The 25,386-nt window shown below is 40.4% G+C and overlaps 1 protein-coding gene across 17 annotated transcripts in view; it reads left to right on the top strand.

The window, feature by feature from the left end:
- Positions 1–25,386, top strand: part of lrrc7 (leucine rich repeat containing 7) — a 130,759-nt gene that overhangs the window by 43,654 nt on the left and 61,719 nt on the right. For 10 of the 17 annotated variants that reach the window (XR_014622756.1, XR_014622757.1, XM_084354937.1 and 7 more), the window contains exon 1: positions 11,130–11,658. The exons of 3 other annotated variants lie outside the window; for them this stretch is intronic. Coding sequence is in view for 12 of the 14 variants with exons in the window: in XM_084354937.1 (XP_084211063.1) it covers positions 11,634–11,658 (25 nt within the window). In the remaining 2 variants the exon portion in view is untranslated. Of the gene's footprint in view, positions 1–11,129; positions 11,659–25,386 lie in introns of those variants that run through there. 4 more of the 17 variants (XM_084354940.1, XM_084354945.1, XM_084354941.1 and 1 more) reach the window with 1 other exon arrangement.

A 25,386-nucleotide genomic window follows, 5' to 3' on the forward strand; every position in this document is an offset into this window, starting at 1 on the left:
AAAGTTTGATGCATCGGGTGAATTGAAATCTTCTGTTAAACTAGTGCGCAGCAGGGAAAGTGGTGTGAAGTGTCTCAACCTCAGAACAGTGGTCTGGAGTTGGTTTCCATTGATGTCTGGTACGTTTCCAAAGGGTCTGACCCAAAATTGAAAGCCATACACTGGAAGTTAAATAACAGTATTGGTTTAGTGTAGCGAATTGATATTATGTGGACATGTCTGCAATGGAGTAGATACGCGACGCAGCGGAGCCGGTGAAAGTACACACATAGACTAGAGTGAGACCTATCAGCTCCGCTGCCGTGGTGGAGCGGAGATGGACCGAACACGGATCTGGTAGAATTTAGCGGTTAAGATTAGCTGCAACACTTCCCCTGCTAACTGCTACTCCCTGGCTAACATCATACTTTACAATGAAGAGGTGTTTTATTGTACATCTCCCAGGTGGGAACTGTTGAATTTCCTGACTCATTTCTACAAGGACTGCCCAATCGCATCTTTAGTTTTGTCACAGTGGAAACTGACCCCTTCATGAGGGTTAAGCCTGGTCATCAGGTCATTTGGATGCAGCAAATCTTGCCAGTAGTTGTCAAAATGTCTTTCTCTGGACCAAAGTGTTTAATAGACCATCTTGCAAAGTTGAAACGCATACTCTGGTGCAGTATAAAAAAAATGCTTTTCACAAATGTAGAAAACTGTTATATACTGGTATATTTGTGTGTTTAAAATAAAAAGAGAAATTGCACAGCCTCTCTATGCACACAATTCATCCAGTTAGTTCAGTATCTACAGTGCTTAAAACTGTTGTCTTAATCCTTAATCATCTTAAATACAAGAACCAAGTCGCTACGCTTTACTGCACTCCAGTTACCTAGCAACACCCATTCACAAAATGCCATATAAGGCATAATGCAGTATAGGAGCTGAATGTACGCTCAGATTCAGAGAGAGGGGGGCAGAGTGAGAGGACATTAAAGAGACGTGGCTTTTCAGAGAGTAAATAACAAACAAGTCCAAATCTGAACAGACGTCAGGGGCTTTCGGGCACTCATGCTAGATGTCCCAGTATGAGGATTATTGTCTTTCTTGACATATAACCAGTCCAGTCAACCGGCGGTCTTCAATGATTTCAAGTCAATTGGCGTCCTACATGAGATAACAAATACCAGCTCCTAACTAACATGTAATCCCCCTGTACTGTATTTCCCGTCTTCCCTCAGCGTGTCTCTCCATTGTCAGTCAGTCACTCAGTCAGTCGTTCAGCCTGCTGGTCAGCCAGCCAACCAACTAGCCAGCCAATTAGTCATCTCAGTGGGAGCAGACTAAAACTTGGTCTCTTCCCACACCTAATACCTAACAGATCTTAAGGCTTACAACACAGACAGTAATGGGCACTGTGCACAAGACAGCTTTATAAAACTGCAGCTTTTGGCCCCAGAAAAAGAAAATAAAACACAGTGATTCATGAAACTGTGTTTCCATAGCAACCATGGATATTTCATATTGGCAGGAAGAAGACGGTGGGACAAGGCTGCCTACTGTTCTGCTCTGCTCTGTCTTCTCTCTTCTACTCTACTCAATTATTGTTGTATTATTACAGCAGATCATCGTGGCTTCAGACTTGCTGAGGCACAGGAGTCAGATAATAGGCACTGAAGATATACTGCTGACTGTATATGCAACCATTTTAGATGAGAATAAATGTCTCTAGATTATGATTTAAACATTTCTTAAGCCTGCAATGGGATGATCTCGGCCACAACAGACCACTGTTTTAATATGTTTGCTACATTTTGGGACTTTTCAGACAGTTTTGGTGACATCATTCCTCAAAACTTCTGACAAATGAAAGAAGTCTTGGGGAAAAATGTTAATATGTTGGCTCCTAAAGCAGTTAAGTGCATGTCGATGAAGCTGATGCTATTGCACTTAATGCTGCTGCTTGAGGCGTAAGCAAAGTAAACAGCCGCTGAGGGGCTCACAGCCACTGATGACTCCACAAACAAGCAAACAATGTGAAGTTGTCAGTTCATGTATTTTTTTGTCATAATCTGAGTATTTATTTGCCCAATATTATCATTTTGGCACTGTAATTACTTCCTGAGAGGTTGCTGAAGATGTTAACCAACAATTTTTTAGATGCTCTCCCGTTATGTGGGTAATATTGTGGTTGCTTGTGGTTTTTAGATTTCCAGTGCCATGGTCTTATCTTTCAGTGTCATTTATGACTTACTTACCTGCTGTTTCCAAGGTCGTTTATTGCTGGTGTTCATGCTTTCTGCCTCACAGGTTTAAAAGAAGTCAGAGGAGTCAGGAAATTATTTGGAGACAGAAGGAATTCAATTAACCAAATATAAGTGACAGACATTAATTGATCATTTACAAGAGATCCGTTCTGTGGATGAATTTCTCCTTTTTTTCAGGTGTTCAGGAAACACACTCAGAGATTATTAAACAGGGAAAGCCTGTGTTCCCTCAGTGTGTGTGTGTGTGTGTGTGTGTGTGTGTGTGTGTGTGTGTCACTGTTCCTCACTACTGTGATTGCAGTTGAGTTAGTGTCTCCATGAATCACTTTATGATCTCATATCACTTATTCATAGACCCATGAATTATAGAAACCTCAATGAATCGTTCATCTATATGCAACATCTTGCGGTCCATGTGTGCATTTGTGAGGACTGTGTGAATGTATTTTTTCCTCTCGTGTACGGTATTGTGGGGTTTAGCATGATTCTGTCTGGAATGGATCCATCACGTTAGTTTTACTTCTACACAGTGAGAACAGTGAGTTTTGCTGTGCTGTGTCCACTTACAAAATAGAATCAAGAAAATTAAAACAGGCAAAAAAATAGAAAATGCTTTGTGATCCTGGAACCAATCGTTATGAGTCAATGTAATTTATCTGAACAAGGAAGACACACATTGGAAACACATGAACAGAAGTTTGGTTGACATTTGGGAGATATAAGCATTTATCTACCTAAAACATGCTGTTAACGCTCAGATGGAAATGGGAAAGATACATTTGTCTGCCATGTTAAGGTCCAAAGACCTCCATGACCTCCTCTCTATGTTGACTTTGTCGCTCTACAACAGTGTCACCTGACGTCCTCCTTTGCTCCTGTCTTAATTATCAATTCAGTTCAATTTTTTTTACTGCTGTATAACTACCAACAGTTCCAACCATCAGTCCACAAGCATAAAAGCGAAGAGTTAGCCTTCCAGAAAATTAGCTTACAGTAACATAAAACGTTGTGTTAGTAAGTGATGTTCTCTGAATATTTTCTGCAGTATCGATACAAGGTTACCAGGTGTGCTTACAAGTGACCTTGCAATAGGATGTACATTAAACTAAAATGTCTTATACAACTAGCAAATTCCTTTCAGGAATAACTGAGGTTGTGTGCGTAACATTAGCGAGTGTGCTGTCAAAAGACAACGAACGAACAAGAGAGCATGTGTGATGGTGGGTGTGAGGTTTACAGTAACGTTATAGAGATGAATGCAATAGTGCAGCGTGTGTCCAGTTTTGGTTGTCAGTCGGTGAAAAAACCCTACAATCCCTCAAGAGTGAAGCCAAGTCATATCTTGATTGCAACCTATTGGTTAAAGTGAAGGGGGGTTAGCCATGGAGACCCAGTCACACTTAAGGTGGACCAGCTGTTCTTATTTGAGTGAAAATATACCTGTTTATATTTGTGTGGTCACACATAATGTAATAGTGTCAGTGTGGTTGCTACAGCAACAGAAGGCTCAACTGAAACTAACTGCTGAGAGCAGAATAAAGTGCATCCAAACTTTGATGAAATGTTCTGCCTTTTGGCATATACTTAGTGTAGGGATGTACGATACTCTGTCACCGTTTAAACTCATGTTTAAAAAACACATAGACCTTTTCACAGGTTCATTGCTGGAACTTGACCCAAGTGGCCTTGATTATAGTTATCTCTTTGAAAGCTATTGATCATTTAAGAGCTGTTCTGTTGTTTTACTGTATCTAAATGTAGTTGGCAAGTGAACTCAGCTTAGTTCCTCACTGACTAGAATTGTATTTGTTGCCTGGAAACATTAACTTAGTGAACATCTTAACAGGAAGCAACTATTGAGGCTTCAGTGATTTAACGACACAACACTTTCTGTTGGTTCTGCACCAGGCTGTCAGTTCGCTGCATGACATCCTGCTACCTGCAGGGGACCGTCTCATACTCATATTTTCTCTTTAGGAAGCAATTGTGTGTGTGTGTGTGTGTGTGTGTGTGTGTGTGTGTGTGTGTGTGTGTGTGTGTGCGCGCGCGCGCGCGCCCGTGTGTGTTGAAGATACTCCTCTCTCAGGCTGCTGTAATGATACAATTCTGTCATCAACCATCCTCCCCTGAATGTATGTATACCTTATAGAGGCATTGTTGCCTCTAACCCGAACTATAACTATCACAGCTACATGCACAAACACAACCCTGAGCCTAAAACCAGGTCTAAACCCTCAAAGAGCCCTTTGAAGTAGTGAGAACTGGACAAAATGTACTCACCTTTGAAAAATGTCTTCACTCTTGAGGTATACAATTCAAACTTGTCCTCACAAAGATAGAGTTTGGACGGTTTGATTGACATCTCTGTGGCCATTGCTGTACAATATCTGCAGAGTTTGGAATCCTGCTATTGTGATGTTATGAGCATCATTGTCGTATTTCCAGCTCACACTCACAGAATAGGTATGAGGTGTTGAGCAGGAGCTGCAATTTGCTACCCAAAATAGGTGAGCTCTCTAAATATACAGCAGTGTGACCTATGTTTTATGGCAGATCCATGCTTGGCTCTGTAAACCAAAGCTGCCCAAAATAGGACCTGTGGGCAAAATCAGCTGAATCCGAGCTGCTTGAAATAGGACCAGTAGGCAAAACCTGGCTCTCATGAACTGAGTTTGGGCTTCAGAAGTGTTACACTGAGTGTAAATGTGCTTGTTCTCATTTATTGTATTTAAATTTGATGACTTCACATCTGAGTTACTTGACAAGTCTCTCAAGAGCCTTATTCATCTTGCAGTATTTACATTATAAACTGGCAGTAGACAAGTTTTTTTGCTTTAACTTCATCATTTTGAAGTGAATGTTGATTGCAGAATATAATGATAGAATAATGACACCATCTGTGTCTAGATTGGTTTCCTATAAAACTCCCTTTAGATGTGTCATTTTGTCCAGTCAGGTTGGCAGTCTGGCACCATTTCTATCAGCTTTCACATCTTCATTACAGAATAAATTAATGAATGAACTAATGTTTTATTCTTTGCGACTTAATACCACTTGGAAAGGCTAGTGGAGGAAAGATGTCTTTTTCCACTTAAAGGAAAATCTGAAAACATTTGTTCAAGTTACAGTCAAATTGTCTTGTCTGGGCTTGTAGCTTCTTGTTTGAAGTTGTCCTTGTGTGCCAAAGATGTTTGCACTTAATGGAGTTTGAACTTTCTATCTTGTATTAGTTACTGCTTCTTATACAGGAATAAGAAAATGATGCTTGTACAGTTTTAAACTTCTCCTTCACAGCTTGAAAAAGTTGGACTGAGCAACTAATTGCGCATACTGGTGTTTGACAGTCTAGATCGATCGATAAATAAAAATGCTGCAAAAATATTTCTAATCAATAACTTTTTTATATAACATTTGGGACTATTGAACCTGAAGAGAAAACCCACATGCAGCAGTCAGTCATAAACAGACACAACGTGAAGCTCAGTAAAGCCCTCCTCGTATTGATTTTAAATCACTGTAAAGCCTTTCCACTTGTGGCTCACAGCTTCTATAAAACGCCGGTAATGTAAAACATCACTGTAATCAAACAGAGGGCAAGTGCTAGAGGGAGCAGCTGCATGTAGAAAAACATGATTTAAAAAAGCAACTGTTGTCTGTTGGGATGTCTTGACATTTTAATCCAAAAAACTACTTACAAAATAAGTCAATAACAGCTCACATCTTTCCAGGATATACAGACTTTCTGACTAAACCACCATACATCCATTTGCACAAAAACCTTAGGATACTACCTACCATCCTTTCATCCATCATCTGAAACCGCTTATCCTTTTCAGGGTCACGGAGGGGGTGGGGGGAGGTGGGTAGCTGGAGCTGATCCCAGCTGACATTGGGCGAATGTCACCACAGGGCTGACATATAGGGACAAACAAGCTTTCACACTCACACCTACGGACAATTTTGAGAAACCTAACTTTTTTTTTTGCATTTCTTTGGATTGTGGGAGGAAGCTGGAGTACCCAGAGATAACCCACGCGACAGACTTTCTAAAAGTAGACCACTTTATCGTATGACATCTTGTTTTACAAACAAAACTTCTTCAATACAACTATAAAAGCCCGAGGCCCCTCTGGCCAGGCGACGAACACGGTCCCAGCTGTAGAACTCTTTCAAAGTCAGCCTAAGGGTAGTCACATCCCTTTAAGTGAAAACTTGAAATGACGTTTTATCACCTTTTTATGTGTGTGGAGGACCCTTAAGCATCCATCGTTTCCCCAATAGCTTTATTTAAACCCGTACCAACTTCCAGCCTTGATGGTTGTGTCCCCGTTCTGTCGTTCTAGTTGCTGTCATGCCAATAAGTTACCAATACTATTGGTCTTTGGATAACACTTTATAATAAGATACACAAAAATGTCAGTAGTCAATTCAGAATGACTTCATAATTAATAAATCATCATGATTCCTGAATAACTTTGATTTAAGGACTATATCGTAGATAATGATGAGTTACTAGAGAACAGAATGGAAGATGATGATAATTAGTTAATATGCATCTGTGAATGGACATACTGGCCACTTTCTGAGCCAACTGCTCAGCGACACAAACTAGTGATGACTCATGAATAACTCATTATTTCATGATAAGTTACTCTTTTTATGCCCGTTCAATTGAATTGTGAAACATAATGCTGAGTAGTTACCAGACGCTTTAATTTCTAATTACTTAATCATTAGTTACTCTTTTACGGAACCTTCAAGTAAAGTGAAACATACTACTGAGTAGTCCCTCATTACTTGACGATTAGCTACTGAACAGCAGGTTTCTCTACATTATTTTGATCACTATATTCACACCACAGTCCTTATATATTAATATTCACATGTGGACCTCACGTCAACCTTCTTTGAACCTGCCGCTCAAGAGTCTATTTGGTCACTACTCAGCATCATGCTTCACTTCTCTTGAAGATGCAAAAAAGGGGTAACTAATGATTAACTAATAAGTAATTGATTCGTGATTAATTAATTATAAAGTCTTTCCTGAGTCATTCCTTAGTCACTCCTAAGTAACTGCCATTGAGGCTTTCGTCATGTGGAAGTGAGCAATTTTTCACATTAACCCACCCAGAGAGACAGAAAAAGAGAGATGACTTGATGAGTGACAGAGCGACTGGCTGGCCAGCTTCCTGTTTTCTCACAGACTGTTGTTAAACTCAGTCAATCTTGGAGAGTCCCAGTGCTGCCATCTGGGTTTAACTAGAGCTTCATCCTGGCACTGGCAACTGGCACATACGGCATAAGGATACTATGTCATTTGTTAGAGTAGAGTTGAGTAGAGTGAAATAAAGCTGAAGGTTATATTTTGCTTTCAAGTGTCGGGGGTCAGTGTTTTATCCACTTGTCCACACAACCTTAAGGGGAGTTATATGTCATATATATATAATATCTTATATTTCAGAAACTTGTATCCATTTGCTAATGTAACTGCTCCAGTTTTAAGCCATCTGCTGTTGTTTTGAGCTCCTACATGTCTGGTCCACACCTGGTCGTCCTGTAGTATCAATTATTGTCTACATTGTCTAGATTTAGATTATGAGAATTTAAAACAAACCACCATGAGTGACTCTGCACTTCAGAAGTTCTGTTAGCGTTTTATCACATTGAGACCGACATACCTGAATGACAACACTGCTGGCACGTGAGCTTTCCTAACATCAGAGATCTACTTAATTTGATCACATCATGAAATAGAGGATTTTACCCGATTATTTCAAGTTATTTTATTTTCGGTTTTTGACCTTTGTTTGGGTAAATTCTCTTTTGCGGGAACGTATTGCTCCGCACTCACACAGTTTGTACCTGAAAGCTGTCTGTTAGCCTCTGAGCAGGTCCACTGAAGCACGTTTTTGTCTCTGTTGAGCTCAAGGACTCCTCAGCAGTGGTTAAAAGGGAGGGGCAGACACTTTCCTCAAACACATGTATTCTGATTGCCCTGGAGTTGGACCTGTCAAAGGCCTGCTTCTAATAACTACATCCCTACTGGACAATTCTGCATCTCAGGGTTTAACCTTGAGAACTTCAAATGGATCAAGATCAAGATGAAACGGTTTGCAGAGAAGCAACAGCCATGTAGTCAGGAATAATCTTGTGCTTGTCATTGAGTTGAATGGTAACTGTAACATACTTTTGTTTGTGTTTTGTGCTGACTTGTATACATTTTATTGTTGACTATTTTCTAAGGCCCATCCAGGAACAGGCATGGCAAATTAGCTAAGAATGGTTCATGCTAAATACTTGCCCACACTTGCCCGCATTAGCATTATGGTTGTATCATGTTGGAGGAGATGGTTGTGCTGAGGAGGATACGCATCCCTTTGCCTCTATGCTGACTGGATCTGACAGAGAACCTGAGGAGACGCCGTGGTATCACAAGATGACTATAATAGATTGTCTATTTTACTCTCAGTGGGACCATAATTTACAAAATGAACATCATGCTGTAATGAACAAGACATGGAACTAGTGACTGAGACCATAAACCTATTCAGAAACTGTAGAGATAATAAATCAAGTGAGCAGTAGAGTCATTATTTTATAAGCTTACATACAATTGTATTTCTTTTTGAAACCAGTGGCCATGATAAAGAATACAGGTTTATTGATACAGTCAATGTCATAACCATTATCCTTTCCATTTTTAACTGCACTGTAGATATCACCATGACTAGAAAATGTAAAATGTTGTTGCCACCGAATGTAATGAGGAAATCTGAAATGATAAGCAGGGATAAAATACCTCAGGCAACAATTTACAAACCAGATCAGACCTTTGAGTTGAGGACATGAACTGCCCCAATCAACTATTATAAAAGGGTTTCACATTTCAGAGAAAGTTGAGTTAATAATTTATTGCCAACCAGCTCATAATTAGTTGCCAAGATTGAACAACTGCCAACTGTTTGTTTTGTGGATTTATTACTTTAACTGATATTAAAAGAAACAAATAGAATGTAACTGGCGTCATGGTGTCCATCACAAAACTAACAGGGGTCCTCTGCAGGTCACCTCCATCACAAAGTCTACGATTTCTCAACAATTGTTCATGTTACACTTAAAGCCTCTGCACCTCCATCATACACTCTCAAGAAACATTACATTTCCGACAGACGAGTGAAATCATTCGATGCGTAGCAGTAATGTGAAGGACGACGAGAATTTACAAGTTTACTGTGAGTCAGTCGTCGCTATCAGCAGCAGTCCTGTGAATTTAAATAATGAGCTCAGGCTTCAATGACACAGTGATCATCATTTTTGATAGATGGAATAGTTTCAACTGTCAGATTCAGATTTATGTTTGAAACTTAAGTGTAGGTCAAGAGGAGAAGGGACACATTTATCTCGGGCATAAGGCCAGAAAGTTTGAGTCTTTGGCAGAGGGGATAGTTGCTTGTTGCTGATGTCGGTGATCCAGCTGCGCCGGCGATGGACGTGCTCCGTAGTGGGGCCAACCTGAGCCCACATCCAAGCGAGCTGCTGTGACGTCTCGCGACATCCGCCTCCCCCTAAAATCAATATTTATCTCATGTCTGTGCAGGAAACGTGAGAGAAAGATGTTTTTAAAAGTGTGTGTGTTCAGCTCTCAGTACTTTTGTAGCTTCTAACTGAATGTCTTTAGTTTCTCTCGTCCTGTTCTTACTTTGTGTCGTGTTTTACTGTTTCACCGTGTTCACTTCCAGCTGTTTCGGGATTCATGTTGAGTTACTGCTGGTGAGAACGCAGCGTTTCCTGTAATGCTGCTTCAGGATAAAAGCTTTCAAATGACTTAATAACGGCGGCCGTTTGTTGTGAAGAAGTTACGAGAAATTCAGCGTGTTTGTAACTGAATTAGCGGAGCCACTTTGTTAGCGGTGATTCTTCGAGAGTACAAGCACGGGACAAGCACGTCATTGGATTAAGACACACCTTCAAGCAGGTAGCACAGCTGTGGTGGGAATGCAAATGGCTGCTGCGCCGAGTCAAACCGAGTAGAGCCAGGCTGGCAGATGTGATGGAAAAACGGCATAAGTGGGTAAAGGCAAGTATCAGAAGAAGTAGATCAGTCTAGTGAGTTCAGAAAATGAGTTTACTGTACTGCAGACTTTAAAGCCAGCAACGCTTTAGCCATATCACGATATAAGATAAGATAAGATGAGATAGGATAAGATAAGATGTACCTTGTTGATCCCGTGTGGGAGAAATTCACTGTGATATCCAAAATCTAAGATTATATATGATACTACAATATTACAATAACAATATAATATGGATGTATCGTCCAGCCCTACAATAGACCAAATGAAATCAATCAGCAGGTTAATCATCTACTAAAGTACCAGTTGTATGTACAGTATGTGGATATTTTTAGAGTAACACAATAGTGTAATAAAACATCCAACACCCTGACAAACACACACACACAAACCCTTCTCATTTAAAATCACGTTTTAGCAACATTGGGCTATTTCTGTCCGCAGAAGAAACATTTTCTCTCACAGGAGAAGAGAGAGGCAGCATGGCAACAGTCTCAGGGACACGCGTGCGTGTGCGTGCGTGTGTGTGTGTTGACACGATGATAAGATAAAAAGACGACTTTCATTCTTTCTCCCTCACTCTCTCTCTTTCTCTCTCTCTCTCTCTCTCTCACACACACACACACACACCACACACTCGTGCACAATTAGGCTTACAACACACAGACGCGCACTTTCCTGCGCACGCGCATACTCTGGCGTCCTCGTTCCATCTTCATCCATCTCTCCCTCCCTCCCCTCCCTCCCTCCTCTCTCTACGGGGGATAGATGGGAGGAGACGCTCCTGCTCAATGTGTTTTCCCTGCAGCGGGGTTCACGGTTACGGAGAAGAGGAAGAAGAAGAGGAAGAAGAGGGGCACCGCTCTCAGACTCGGTCACGGATCCGTTAATTCGGTGCGGTTTTAATAACCGCACACTGACCTCTCTATCCTCCCGCATGTGCCCGCATCTCTGCTTGTTTTAATTTCTTATTTCTTAAACATGGAGGCGGAGCGAGGCATCTAGTAAAGAAAGCATCCGAGGAGCTCTGACTCAAAGCGGTGCAGCGTGTGAGTGTGACTTGGATTTAAAACCTCACCGAATGATCCTGAAATGAGTCTCACTCTCACCCGGGTCGACGTGCGCATCTCCGCCGCTCTCTGGCCCCGCGGGTGCTAAGGATGCGGCTGGTAGCGCGGGTACCTGTCCTGGTTTCACACCGGCTCGGTTCGTCCCGGTAGACTGATCCTACCCGGTGCTGCTGCGGTGTCCACAGGGGCCACCAGAGTGATTTTTTTTTCTTACAAGACCGGATCCTTCACCAGCAGCCTGCCAGATGGATAACTACTCTACTCTACAACGTAAGGCTGCACGGACTGACACATACCTGCTGCAGTGTTTGTCATGCGTCCTGTGATCATGAGTGCACCCTTTAAAGAGCAGCAGCATCAGTGCTGTTCACACTCTGATTATCATTGCACAGGGGGAAAATGTATGCAATATCCAAAAATGTGCATTAGACGCCTCAGTTTTTATTCTAAGGTATCTCATGATCTTCCCATGACCATACATATTTAATGAGGCTTGTGTCATGTGATAAATTTAGCAGCATTATTTCATATTTTCATTGATGTTGCTGTTTAGCAACAACACCTGGCTCTGTGCTGAGTATGATTTTGTCTTTTTCTTTCCTTTTCTATCACATCGGTTCCTTCACTGTCATTCACGGGCCTGTGATGAGCTAATGAAAAAGCCATGACTGCAGGAAGAGAGAGAGTGTGTGTGAGAGAGGAGAGGTGTGTGTGCTGTGTGTGTGTGTGTGTGAGAATGATATATGATGCAGTGTCATATACCCTCCTGTCTTGACATGTAACCCCCAGCCGTTTTGCCATGATAGCTTTCACATAGCTGAGACATTATCACACACACACACACACATGCACACACCTGTTAAATCCAGCAGCCTGAGGTATTGTTGCTTATTAGCCTATCTCGCCCGTAACTTAGCCATATCAGTCACGCTTGTAATGACAAAGGCTTGTTAACCATCCGGCTAAATGCTTTATTGCTGCTGTTACACACCTGCACAAGGTTAACCAGTTTTATTGTCTGGATCAAAATTTTTCTAGTTATATGCTGTGAATTTTTCTTTTCTTTTTTTTTTTTTTGGTCCAGTCTTTTGACCAAACAGCACACATACTGAGTGTCTTTCTGACTTGCAGCAGGGGCACTAAAGCAACATGCATAAAGGGGCTTCATCTAATCAAAGGGAATATTTAATTACAATCTTCAATGCAACATATTTCAAAGCTTCTCTGTCTGTGTGTTGCCTCTGAGATGGCTTCTATTAATACATTTTCTTTTCAGCGGGGCTTTGCGGTCATTGCTAATAGCCTTATTTTGTATCATTTTATGAACAGGCCTTTATGTGTTTTCAGTATCGGTCTCTTTCTTTGGCATCATGGGGCACATCAGCCCAGTCTGCAGTCTGTGTTTATACAGAATAGACCGCATGTAATTCTCCAGACGTGTAGAGTGATCTGCCTCATTTCTCTTCCTTGGTACACATCATGTCTTTGTCCTTCTGTTGGCTTACAGACATGGCAGCTAGTTACTTTTTGGAGACTCTTAATTGATTGCTGGCAGGTTTGTTCCAGTGGCAATGTAACCAGTTTACCCAAGTACTTTATTTTAGAACATTTTCAGATATTTTATTTAGGTGTTTTCATTTTATGCTACTTTATATTTCTACTGGACTGCATTTCAGTTGGAAATATTGTACTTTTAACTCTATTACATGCATTTGACATCTGTAGATTTAAATTATCCCTCTTACGAAGACATTTCTGTCATAAATTGAGTTCTTATAGTTTTATTTCCTTATAAAAAATGGTGGGAAAATGTGCCAGTATTGGAGGAATGTAGGACAGTTTCAACCTTTTCTTTTAATCAATTTGTTATGACTATTTTCAAAATTGACTTTTTTATAATTGTAGTGCAGTGGCGGTGCCTTATTCTTTCTTGACAGATTCTCTTTCCTGGAGCATACTTTAAAGTTTCTTATGACTTAACTTTTGATACAAATATCTATAAAATTCAGCCCAAGACTTTCTAAAGTAGTTTAAATCAACTCCACTTGGACCAATTGCGAGAATACAAGGTACTTGTAGTCTCTGTTCTTCTAGTCTCTTGTAGTCTACAAGGTACTTGTAGTCTCCTTAGGAAGACTTAGCTTTTAGGTGAGTCCATTAATCGACCAGTCAATCGGTAGTTAATCGGCAACCATTTTGATAACTGATCACTTACTATCGCCAAGGAGGTTATGTTTTCACCCGTGTCTGTTTGTTTGTTTGTTGGCTGGTCTTTCAGCAGGATTACACAAAAACTACTCAACGGATTTCCACAAAACTTGGATGGAGGATGTGTCTCAGCCCAGAATAGACCCCATTAACTTTTGGTGTGGATCGGGATAAAGGGACGGATCCAGGAATTACTTTTTTACTGTCATTAACATTAAGCAGTTATAGCTGATTAAAAGATTAGAGTTACGCAGGGCTATTGAGTTTGAGGTTGGATTAAGCTTGATTGAATGAAAGGAGACTGTTTGGCCTTGGTGGTGGTATGTGTCTACTAACTGCCAGTCTAGTTGTTAAAGAGACAGTCTCCAGCTCCCCAAATGTAAGAATGTGCTGCTTTTTACCATTTTCTGGGGGGATAGTTAACTGGATATATCTTTGGGTTTTGGACTGAATGGATGAAACATGTGATTTTAAAGAGGTCATGCTGGATGGATTACTCAGTAATGAAAGCGATAGTTCATTACAGCCCTAACTGAGAATTTCAGTATTATGTATTGTTGTACTATCAGGTTGGTGCTTCATTTTTGTGTCTTTGGTTGTCCCCTTTTATGAAAGACAGAATGTAGATAGATATGTGAATTTCTTCACACATCAGTCTTCATCCAGTCCGTTATTATCTGTTTCCATTGTAGCCACAAACTGTACTCATTTTAGTCTAACTATAGATGTCCTCCTCACTAGTGTCCTTTTTATTCCAGTCTAGATTTCAGTGAGCATCTTTACTGTTGAGTGTATTGTTGAGTGTTGAGATGCCTCAGATCCGAGACACGATAAATGCAGTAATGTTCTGTCGTCAAAGAGCAAACTTGCATGCAGCTCGAGGACGAAGGCTGGCTCAGTCTCTCTCTCTCTGCTGCTCCACTGTAACGTTTGCTCTGACAGGACACTGCTGTTCCTGCTGCTGATGCTGATGCTGCTGGTTGCCTAGTGACTGTATCCATGGAACCGGCTCCCATCGTCATGGTGATGGGCCAAGGGAAAGAGACCCAGTGAGGGAAGGGGCACAGAGATACCAGTACATCTGCAGTGTGTGTTATGATGATGGGGATGAATTGTGATATTATCGAGGATGATGACGGCGGTAGCAGTAGCTGCAATGGTGATATATTGGTGTTGTCGGTTTCGGTGATGTCACAGATGATGCCGAAGGAAGTGGTGAAGAGTCCAGCTGAATTCAGTCTTTATCAGAGCGTATCTTTATATAGCCACTTCATAGAGATATTTTTGCTAAGATATGACTCTTTCCAGAAGAGCTTTGGAGCTTCAAAGAGGGTGACAGCTCAACAGGGAAGCAGTGCATTTGGATATTTTCACAAAATGCAGATTTCTTTGGCACATACTGAGTTTATGGATGGACCGTGCAGAAGTATATGCTGCATAATAGTATGTTGATTAACACAGAATATTAATCTGCTGCTAGTTTGATGAAAAGATTGGTTTAAAAAATTAACTTAAACCACCCGATCCCCTAACCCAACAGAATATGAAGAAATAATAGTTTTGACATTGTGTCAAAGATGTTTATGTATTGTCTACTGAAGTTAGCATGCTAAAGAGCCACCTCAGCCTGTCTTTCTAATAAAACCACTCTGAGCTCCCAGTCTGGACTGCTTACTGCACGGCTAACTGAGCTAGCTGGCTAACAGCAGCTACGGGAAGCAGCATATTTCTCCCCCCTCTGTCTTTGGAGTGTGAATTGAGAGATGGCCGATTCTCACATATTGCATCTGTATGTTGTTTCTTCAGCAAAAGTATCCAACATTACATCGCTCAGGCTTTTCCAATGTAAAGATTTTCTGTCTTTCTCTGTCATAAACGGAATATTATTGGGTTTTAGATTTGTGGCTGGACAAAACAAGATATTTTAAGGCATCATCTTGCGAGCTCTGTGACATTTTGACAGTCGTTTTTCAATATTGTCGGCCTTTTAAGAACATTTACTTGACTAATCAAGAAAATTTTAGGCAAAGTATTTGATAATGAAAACAGCTGTAGTTGCAATCCCCCTTCAGCAGTTTTATGAGAAGACATAAATCCTTTGTAGCTTGCATTTAAGCTGACCAAAGTTGCAAACGTTTCACAGCCACCCTTCAAGCCTACAGGGAGTGAATTAATGTTAAATTTTGGATTTTGGAGTATGACTTGAAGCATTACCCTGTTTAAAAAAGAAACTACACACCTTTAATGCAATTTTGCAGCATTTTGCTAAAACCAACAAATCCGTGTAAGGGAACCTTTTCAGGATTTAGGAGAAGCGGAGAGGAGAGGAGAGGAGAGAGGGAGGAGGAACAGACAGAAACGTTATCCTCTTCGTCACGGCACGTACTGTACTGTAGGTTCACACAGGCTGCATGAAGCTGTTCCAAACTGGTCTGTCAGAGGATAAATTTATCACATTCGCTTTGTTCATTTAACTGGTTTAATACGATTTTTTTTCCTCACTGCGAGTACAGATTCATATGGGAGCATCGCTCTGTCCCCCCTCCGGTCTCAGTGACAGTGTTGCCATGGTTGCATCATGCACATTGTTCTCTCCAGGGTGACATAATTATTTGGCTCGAACAAGAGATTCTGGATCCTGTTTCAGTTTTAGCAGGAAAATGTGTCTTTAAGAATGAAATATTGAACTTCATCCAATGCCAACCGTGCCACTTTCTCTCGAGCGTCGTTCTGTAGCACATCTCGTATTCCTTTAGGTAAATTATTCAGCTGTTCTGCCACGAAGCAGTCGTAGTTCTTATTTGTGTGTTTTTGTAGGAAAAGAGCAACCAGCCCAGGCACAGAAATAAATGGGTGACATGGGAAAGAATGAGCATTAGTCAGTTCGAAATAATTCACAGACTTGGCTTGTTTTTAAAATACTTCTCTCATTAGTGCTAAAAAGTCTGTTGATTTATTTGAACAGTTTGAGAGGTTTCTGTGACTGTTTTGTTATTTTTGGTAATGTTTTCTAAGAAGCATCATTAAAAAATAGAACATTTTGAATACATTTAACTTTAGTTGATAGTTATTTGATTGTTAACAAACAATTAAATGATTTATAAGCCATTTACTTTGCAAATGCAAAGGTCAGTTTAAACTTTACAATAAACAACTGCTTAAAAATGTTTCATAAAGCATTTTATTGTTTGTCAACAGTCAAATTGCTATTATTATAATTTTTTTTATTGTTGGTCGGATAAAAGAAGACATCAGAAGATGTTACCTTTTTCCATCATTTTATAGTGTGAATGATTGATCAGATCATAAATATAATCGGTAATGATGATAATCATTAGCCTTTTTTCTTGTATAATTTACCCAGATAGTGTGCGTCTTATATGAATTGGTTCATTCCTCTAACAGTGAAGTCATTTTAACCAGGTTAAAAACAAACCAGAGATGTTATTTCTGCAGCCTTACAATGGAGCCTTTTAAGAAGCCACAGACAATCTCCTGCCGTCTCTGCTCATATTATTATTACATACTTGCACTGTTTTCAGTGTTAGCTTGAATTATACCCTCAGGTGCAAAATGCCCATTGCAGCAGTGTCATGTGATTCCTCAGGCTTCACTTTGAGATCCACAGCTGTGGCTCAGCGGGCATCTTTTTTTGTGATTCAGTGACGGAACAAGTCATAGAGCTCCAGGTATTTCTCTGTCTCAACAAAAAGTCTCCGCTCATCCATTGTGACAGCTACAAGAACACTAAAGGAGATGACCTGTCACCGGCAAGGAGGAAGTCAGGCCATGATATTGTAGCTATTATGTGCCGAGTCCATTCTGAGATAATGCAGCTTTTCATGGGTGTGTAAAATAGGACAGAGGCGAGGCAGCGTGGTCACGTACAGTATGAGAATGTGCCTCACTGCCAGTTCACATAGAAAATAAAAGGAGCCGCTGTTGGTGCACATAACATGGTGGCATTATATTCATGCGTAGATAATGGACAAATAAACGGTTTGACAAAAACCATAGGTCACCATGCAGTTGTTAAAACCACCTGGCAGGTCTGTAGCAAGGTGCTTCACACTGTATGGTCGGTCCTGTGTCTATGTGTGAGTGTGTGTGTAGCTGAGTCTTTCACACTTGTTCAATGTGTCATACGGTGTGACCCAGCGTTTCTGCTGAATCTGCTGAGTTTGTGTGTGTGTGTGGGTGTGTGTGTGTGTGTGTGTTTCTCCCTCCATGTTGTGTCCATGTTTCCTGCTTGCTCAGTTACGATCTGGAAGGAACTGACCTCGGACAAGTCATGTGAATCTAAGTAGGGCATCTTATGCTGTTGTCAGTATATAATGTTTGCTGTATGTGGATAACAGGGCAGCTTCGAATAGCAACACAATCACCAGAATAGCCAAAAAGGCTGTGCTTATGGTCTGGTTATGTTTAGGCACAAAAACAACTTGGCAAGGGTTAAGAAAAGATCATATTTTGCCTTTAAAATACCTGTTTTGGATGCCACAAACATGGTGAGAGATGTCCTGACTTCCTCCACACTGTGTCACACAAATGTTGAAACCCAGACTCAAACCGTTGTCACTGTCTTGGCAGTCGTGTTTCCTGCAACTTCATCACCATTTCTTCCAACTCTAGACATGAAAGTTAGGTAATAAACATGTTTTGTGAACATGCTATGACACGTTTTGTTGAAATGTCAATATGGTAGGTACCCTATGACACTAGCAAATGTGAACGGATAAGTAGTTTGCAAAAACGTTAACTTTTGCAGGACGTCTCTGCATCTTATGCCTTATCAACAAGAGGTCTCTAGTTTATTGTTGTGCAGAACATTTGAATGAACTTTAGTGCTAAATCAGCAGTGAGCCCAAACTTTTCTGTGGCTGCTTCCGGGAAATATTGTCTCCCTTTCATTCTTACATCATTGCCACAGTACCTCACTAACCTTAGACTAACAGTAGTTGACTCATTCCAGCTTTCTGTTCAATGAAAACCACAAGCTCAGAATCTTTCAGGACAATAACTCACTGATAAAACTCATTTCAAAGCTAGCTCGAAATGAGCTGAAAGGCAGCATTTCTAACAAAGTGAGTAATCCCTTTCTAAAACCCTGTTACACAGAGGAAATATAAAATCACAGGCTCTTGTTGTTGCAGGTTGTTTTATACTGCAGAGAAAATAGCTGACTGTAATGCTTTAAAAGTCAGTCCATGGTGGAATACAAATGTCCATTTTCAGATTATTTTATTTTATTTTGTCCACAAATTTAAACCAGATAGTGTATCAGAGTGTAAGCAGCTGATAGGTTGGTCATCACAGTCCTAAAAATAATGAAGCATCTCTGGAGTATCAGTTTTCTCCGGGGTTCATAAGAGTCCATGGTAGAAATATTTGCATCATGATTGGGCTGCAAATATCGATTATTTTTTATTGTTGATTAATCTGTGCATTTTCTTGATTAAATGATGAGTGGTTTACATCTATCAGATGCCAGAAAACGTGGAAAAATGTCAGAAGATGATGTCCTCAAATGTCTTGATTTGTCCACAACTCAAAGACATCCAGTTTACTGTCATAAAGGAGTAAAGACACCAGAAAATATTCACATTTAAGAAGCTGGAGGCGAAGAACTTTATTGAGTTAAAAGAATACCATGATTAATTTAATAGTTGACAGCTAATGGATTAATCACTTAATCATTGCAGCTCTACATCAGGGTCCACACTAAAGATGCTAAAATGTCAGTACTACTTCTAATATTAGCATTAAAGTACTGGCTTTCCTAAAACATGTGCCAAGTCCAAACTGGTCCAGTAATTCCTGGAGAGGGTATAGAATGTGTGACAGTCTCCCAGGAGGCGGCAGGAGGAGGAGGAGGAGGAGGAGGAGGAGGTAGGTCGGTCTACATCCTGTGCCGGTCGGTCCACGTGTTGCCGTGGGCGAACCAGTCTCCTCTTAATGAGACAAAGACCTGGGCAGCCTCTGGTCTGAGCTCTTCATTTGACGACTGTGAGTGCGTCAGGATGGTTGAATGTGAGAGAGAGCAACCCTAAGGCCTCTGTTAGAGCCTTTAAGATCCTCTCATCCGTTTCAGACTCACAGCATTTAACATGGAGGTAATTTGAACCTATTGAGTCTATTAATAATAGCCATCTCATTGTAGCGAAAATAACCCGAGCCTTCATTAATGAAAGAGCACCGATGAGATGGAATAAAAGCAGGAACATGTGATCGAAACGAACATGTGATTAGAGCTGGTAGCATCCTGAGAGAAACTTTTAAAAAGCAGAGTGAACAGAGAGAAGAATGAGCATGACGTGGGGAGCAGGAGAATAATCTCTCTAAATCGACAGCATCTGTCTCCTGTCTTGTTTTGTCCGTCTCAGCTCAGCTGTCATTGGATATCAGACAGGAAGAGACTGAGAGATGGCTTGTCTCAGTTTGCACTGGCGTGTGCTGCTCTTTGGGGTTTCATCATCTCAGTCAGACATTTCTCTGTAGACACCATCCATTTTTTTAGGTTCTTTATTGTTGTATTTTTTGTTATTGCCAGCAAATCCCAACCCCTTTGTTCCTACTGAAGACATTAATGATTATAAATGGCTCCCAAATATATCGTTTCATTTTTCAAAAAGGCTATCCACCCTTCTCCTTTATGCCTTGCGCGTCTCATTTAACTGGAACCAGCATTTTCCATGCTAAGAGGACGCTAATCATCTTTTACTACTAACTTTTACTATTGCTTATCGCACTCCAAAGCCATGAAAGCGCCGCCAGGGTGTCAGTTATTATGAGTCTCTACCTAAAGTATCACTCGTAATCATTTCCCCCAGTAACCTCCCCAAGAAATTAATGGATATGGACAGTAATTTCTAAAATAGCTGGACACTGTCGTTTGCTGCAAACGTTCTGCATTGGGGACTGTTTCCAGCTGCAGATTTGATGATCTGGAGAGCATTTCCGGCAGCAGGACGGTGGGATCAAATTGAAACAGACTACAGTGTGTGTTCGTAATGAAGAGGGAGAATGTCACCCAGCACAACAGTGTGGCTCACTGATGTGTTTCTACAGCCCCTTCTCACTCCCAATTAGTCAAATATGAAAGCTTCGTCATCACATCTCGAGGCGCCCCTGTAGTGTGGTTGTATAAAGAGCGAGAAAAGATCATGTGTGGAAGAGATTGTGAAGTGGTCATCGGGTCAGAAACAGGACTACCACCCAGGACACCGGAGTTTGAGTCCCGTGTGTAACCAAAAGTCAAAACTGATATGTTACGTGATTGAACTTACATTCTTGTTTCAACCAAAACCTTTTCCTGAACCTAATTTGGGGCCCAACCCTAAACAAAATTGCCACTGTTTCACAACGTACACAGACCAGAGCTAATATGTAAAATGTTTCTCAGCGAGCTTTATTCTGAAAGTGTAACTGGATGTTGCATATTTATAATTGCTAACTTGACCGCACCTGCACCTGCAAAAATTGAAGCTTGAGGTTAAGTAGAGCGTCATAATTTGAAGCTTCGAGCCACAGACCAAAGCTGTGGTATTTGATGAGTTAGGAGTGAGTTGATAGTTTTTAGACAACCATGGAGGTCTATGGCACAAAGAAAATGGCTGTATCAGGCTTTGGCTATACGGAAAATACTTAGTTTGAATGATTCTTTGTTGGTTTTAGTATTTTGATGGGATTTTTTGACAATAGTGGCTGTAAATGATGTTTGTTTCTTTGTTATTCTTGAAGAAATCTGTCCAATTGCAGTCATGACAGATTTTTGTCAGTCTGCAGTGGTAGTTCACAACTGTTCAGTACATATAAAACCACTCTAGGAGCAGAACTTGGTTGACTTTTAGCTGCTCTCACTACGATCAGAAGAGGAAATGGAGACTTGGCATGATGCCACTTCCTTTTAGGCTCAGAGGAAGGGAATGATTTCCCATCCTCTCCTTAGAAGCAGCCAGTAATGAACGCTTTAACAGGAAGGAAAGTCAGGAGGAGGACAAAACTCTTCATTCTTTGGTCACTTATTTAAAATCCCCCCCTTTCGTTTAACACCACTTACTTTGTTGCCCAAAAGAAGACGAAATATCCAAGCCAAGCAGGAAACACACAGGTGTGACTAATGACATAAATAATGGCTGAACGGCCTGAATGGAGCAGAGCCATCATTAAAGTTACTTCTTCCTGTGCAAAGTCACAGTTTTAATGATATTTTTCATACTGCTCACTGCTGTCTGACTTGGTTTATGAGAATACCAGCAAATGTCCCACAGAGCTTTGCACAACCATGCAAGCATATCAAACATTCATTACGACAAGATTACAGGGAACATATTATGTAAAACTGCTGTGAGACATGACAAAGACAAGGCTGGTTTTCTCTCACGGAAACAGCATTTGAATGATGATCCAGTGAATGTTTTTTTTTCGTCCATTCATGACTTCATCTCAGGGACGAGACGTGCTAATTTTGTTTGACAGTGTTTTTTCTTTACGTTTGAGAGAAGTCTCTGGGCTCACTGCAGGCACCGATGTGTGGAGAGCTATAATAGACCGCTCCACTGCATGTGACTGAGGGGAGACCTCAGACCAGTGTGTGTGTGTGTGTGTAGCATACTGTGTCACTGTAGAGTGTAAGTGTCCATCCATGCGTGTATCTGAGTGTACTGAGTGTGTGGAGCTGCATGTGACTTTATGAATTGCGTGTGTGTGCTTGTGTGTGTGTGTGTGTGTGAGAGAGAGAGAGAGAGAGAGAGAGACAGCGGATCGCTGACTATAAATGTTCTAGTCACAACACTGACAGTTTCCCCACTGAAAATCCTTTCCTTCGATCACTTTATTCATGTGTGTGTGCACGTGTGTGTGTGTGTGTGTGTGTGTGTGTGTGTGTGTGTGTGTGTGTGTGTGTGTGAGTAAAGCTTGGGTGCTTAATGCATCATTGACTTCTTCTTTCTCTCCTCTCTTTCTTGCCTCTTCTTGTTGACGGTCTCTCTGTGTAGTGTGCAGTATAGCAGTATATGTAGGCCAGCTCCCACAGGTCCTATGGGCTCTATAGGTGTCCATCGGACTGCCTGTATGGCAGCTGTAGCATGGCAGCCCGTTCTGCTGCCTTAAACATGGAGCCTGTTGAGTTTATTTGCAATTCAATAAGGCCTGTTGACATGTGCACCTAGCATACAGAAGATGCTGATACTTTTCAGAGCAATGAGATGCATTTCAATAATACTTCCTTTAAATGTTTTATCTTGTTTATCTTTGGGAGGGAATCATTATGATTCATGAACAGTGATTAACAACCTTTTTGGTTTGTGTCCTAACAAAATGATAAAGCTGTCCTCTTGTCACATTGATTTTATATATATATATATATTTTTTTTTAGATTTTCTTTTGATTGCAATAACATTTTAAAAGTGACATTCAGAGAAACAGAACAATGTTTCTTTTTCCTTTCTCCCGTCCCATCAATCATCTCATAATGCCTCTGAATTATCTTGTGACCCACTTGAGGGGTCCTGACTCCCAGGTTGGATAGAGACATATTTTAATTAGATTTTCTGTTGGTTTTTGCTGTTGTAAGCTGAGATACTTGGTGCTACCCATTTGTACAGTGACACTGGATGATATTGTCTTAAATAGTTCAATGATGGGTTGTAAGATTGTATATAAAATACTTCTTCCACAAAAGCATCATCATTATATTGCTGATCTTTAACAAACCTTCAATATGAACACCATGACTTTTCTGCCCTCACTGTGCATTCAGCTGCACTAAAGGTTCAAGACAGTTGTTGGCCTCTGAATTTTTCCAAAAAGCAAAAAAAGTTCAATCATTAATTACAAATCACACAAAGATGAGATGCCATAAAGACACATGAGACCACAGGTTTTATAGCACTGAATAGATTACGGTATCAAGGATTCGTTTCATAAAAATAATTACAGAGTAAATGTCAAATTAGTAACTTTGTCTCTCATGTCATGAAGAAACAAACAGTGAATCATCACTGAAAACATTAAGTTCACATTGGGAGTAAAACAGTAATTAATCTACCAAACATCGTGGCTGCAAGGAAGCAGCCCAGATCCAAGGATACAATGTTTGCAAACCACTGATACGCTCACATTTGTTTGTATCATAGGCTACATACCATAATGATATCTCTACAGATAGTATCACGTTCACATTACATGTTTATAACGAGACTTTCATATTGCGAGGTTGGGAGGGTGGTGGTAGAGTTACAGGTGAGAAGCCAGTGACCGCAGTACAAGACTGCGTTTCAACATTTGTACACGTGAAACCACTGGATATTTTCAAGGAGACCTCAGAACAAGAGGGTTTTTAATGGGAAGCTGGGATATCTTCAGCCATGTTTATGGTGATCAAGCCAAAACATGATCTTTTCCAAACCCTAACCAAGTGTTTTTCTTTCCTTTAGCATAGCATAAGCAGCATTGTCACAAGATAAAATTGATATTTGAACCTAAAGAAAAATGATGTTGTCACATAAAGAAATGTTATTCTACAATATAGCCTGTCCATGCTTTGTAGAAATGTAAACTGCCAACATCTATTTTGGCCATTTGTTATTTTCATGATTTTTTATTGATTCATCATTTTGATGAACGCACAATTATGAGGATGATAAGTAAAAGTCAGCAATCTCAACTTATTGTTCACTATAGAGTGTCCATTATACAGGGGGTCTTGAATACATGAATGAGGGAGTCACAAGTCTGACAAAATGGCCGATGTAACCATGTCAGTTATAACACTCTGTCAGTTGTGGTTGCTACAGCAACCGATTGTTCAAGTGAAACCAACTGATGTTGACAGATTAGCATAAATTAGCAGCTGGTTGTTGATGTTTTGTAGCTTAAAGCTATAACAGGAGGAAACAACAGTCGCCATATGAATCAAGTACAACAATTTAAACAACGGTATAACAAAGATAACATCTTGGAATTTAATTGTGAAGTTAACCTGTATGAAAAACACACACAAGGTGATAACATGTGACAAGTTTCACGCATAAAACTACATCTACTACTACAACTACACATTGTGTATTTAAATACTGGTTGTGGAATGTTATGGAATATTTATATGTATAGGTACTTTTTGCTTCTGTAAAGTTATAGGTTGTACTTTTTATAGACCTACGCACGAGTGGTGTAATGGCATGTTGTGGCCAATGTGTATGTAAATACTGCTCTCTCAAGACTTTGTGCTGGTATGGTGTAGCCTGTCAAAGTTTATAGTTGAGCGGTGTCGCATTTCGTTGCAGTTTGTGCCAGCGTCCCGTAGATGACAGGAGCCAACATCATGGTAAACACTAAAGCAAAAGAAGGGATTTTTTGACAAGCGTCACCTTGGTGGTATTCACTTAATTTGGGCACCCAGGGGCAAGAATATCAATTTTCACCTCTGCAGTGCTAAATATATCAAATGGTGCATTGAAATAAGCATGTTGCCTCAGATGGACCAGGAAGTTTAGTGAGTTTAGAGTAAAAAATCTCTTCAGATGCCGGAACATAAAACAAGGTTGTAGTATTGTAGTGACACTGTGAGAGAGAATTTTACAGCTCTGTAAGGTTTCAAGATGAAAAATCATCTTATCTTTTATCATTTTGTCCTAAGAAGATAAAGCTATGATTAAAATTATGCAGTGATACCCCTCAATGTTACTGCTCATTGGTCTATTATGATTCCTCAGTGAGTTTGTTGGGGCAAAAGTCGGAGCCACAGGCATGGAGGTTTGATTTAAAACATCAGAGAGAGAAAGATAGAG

The sequence above is a fragment of the Pagrus pagrus genome (assembly GCF_965226575.1).
Source record: "Pagrus pagrus genome assembly, chromosome: 6".
Taxonomy (NCBI): domain Eukaryota; kingdom Metazoa; phylum Chordata; class Actinopteri; order Spariformes; family Sparidae; genus Pagrus; species Pagrus pagrus.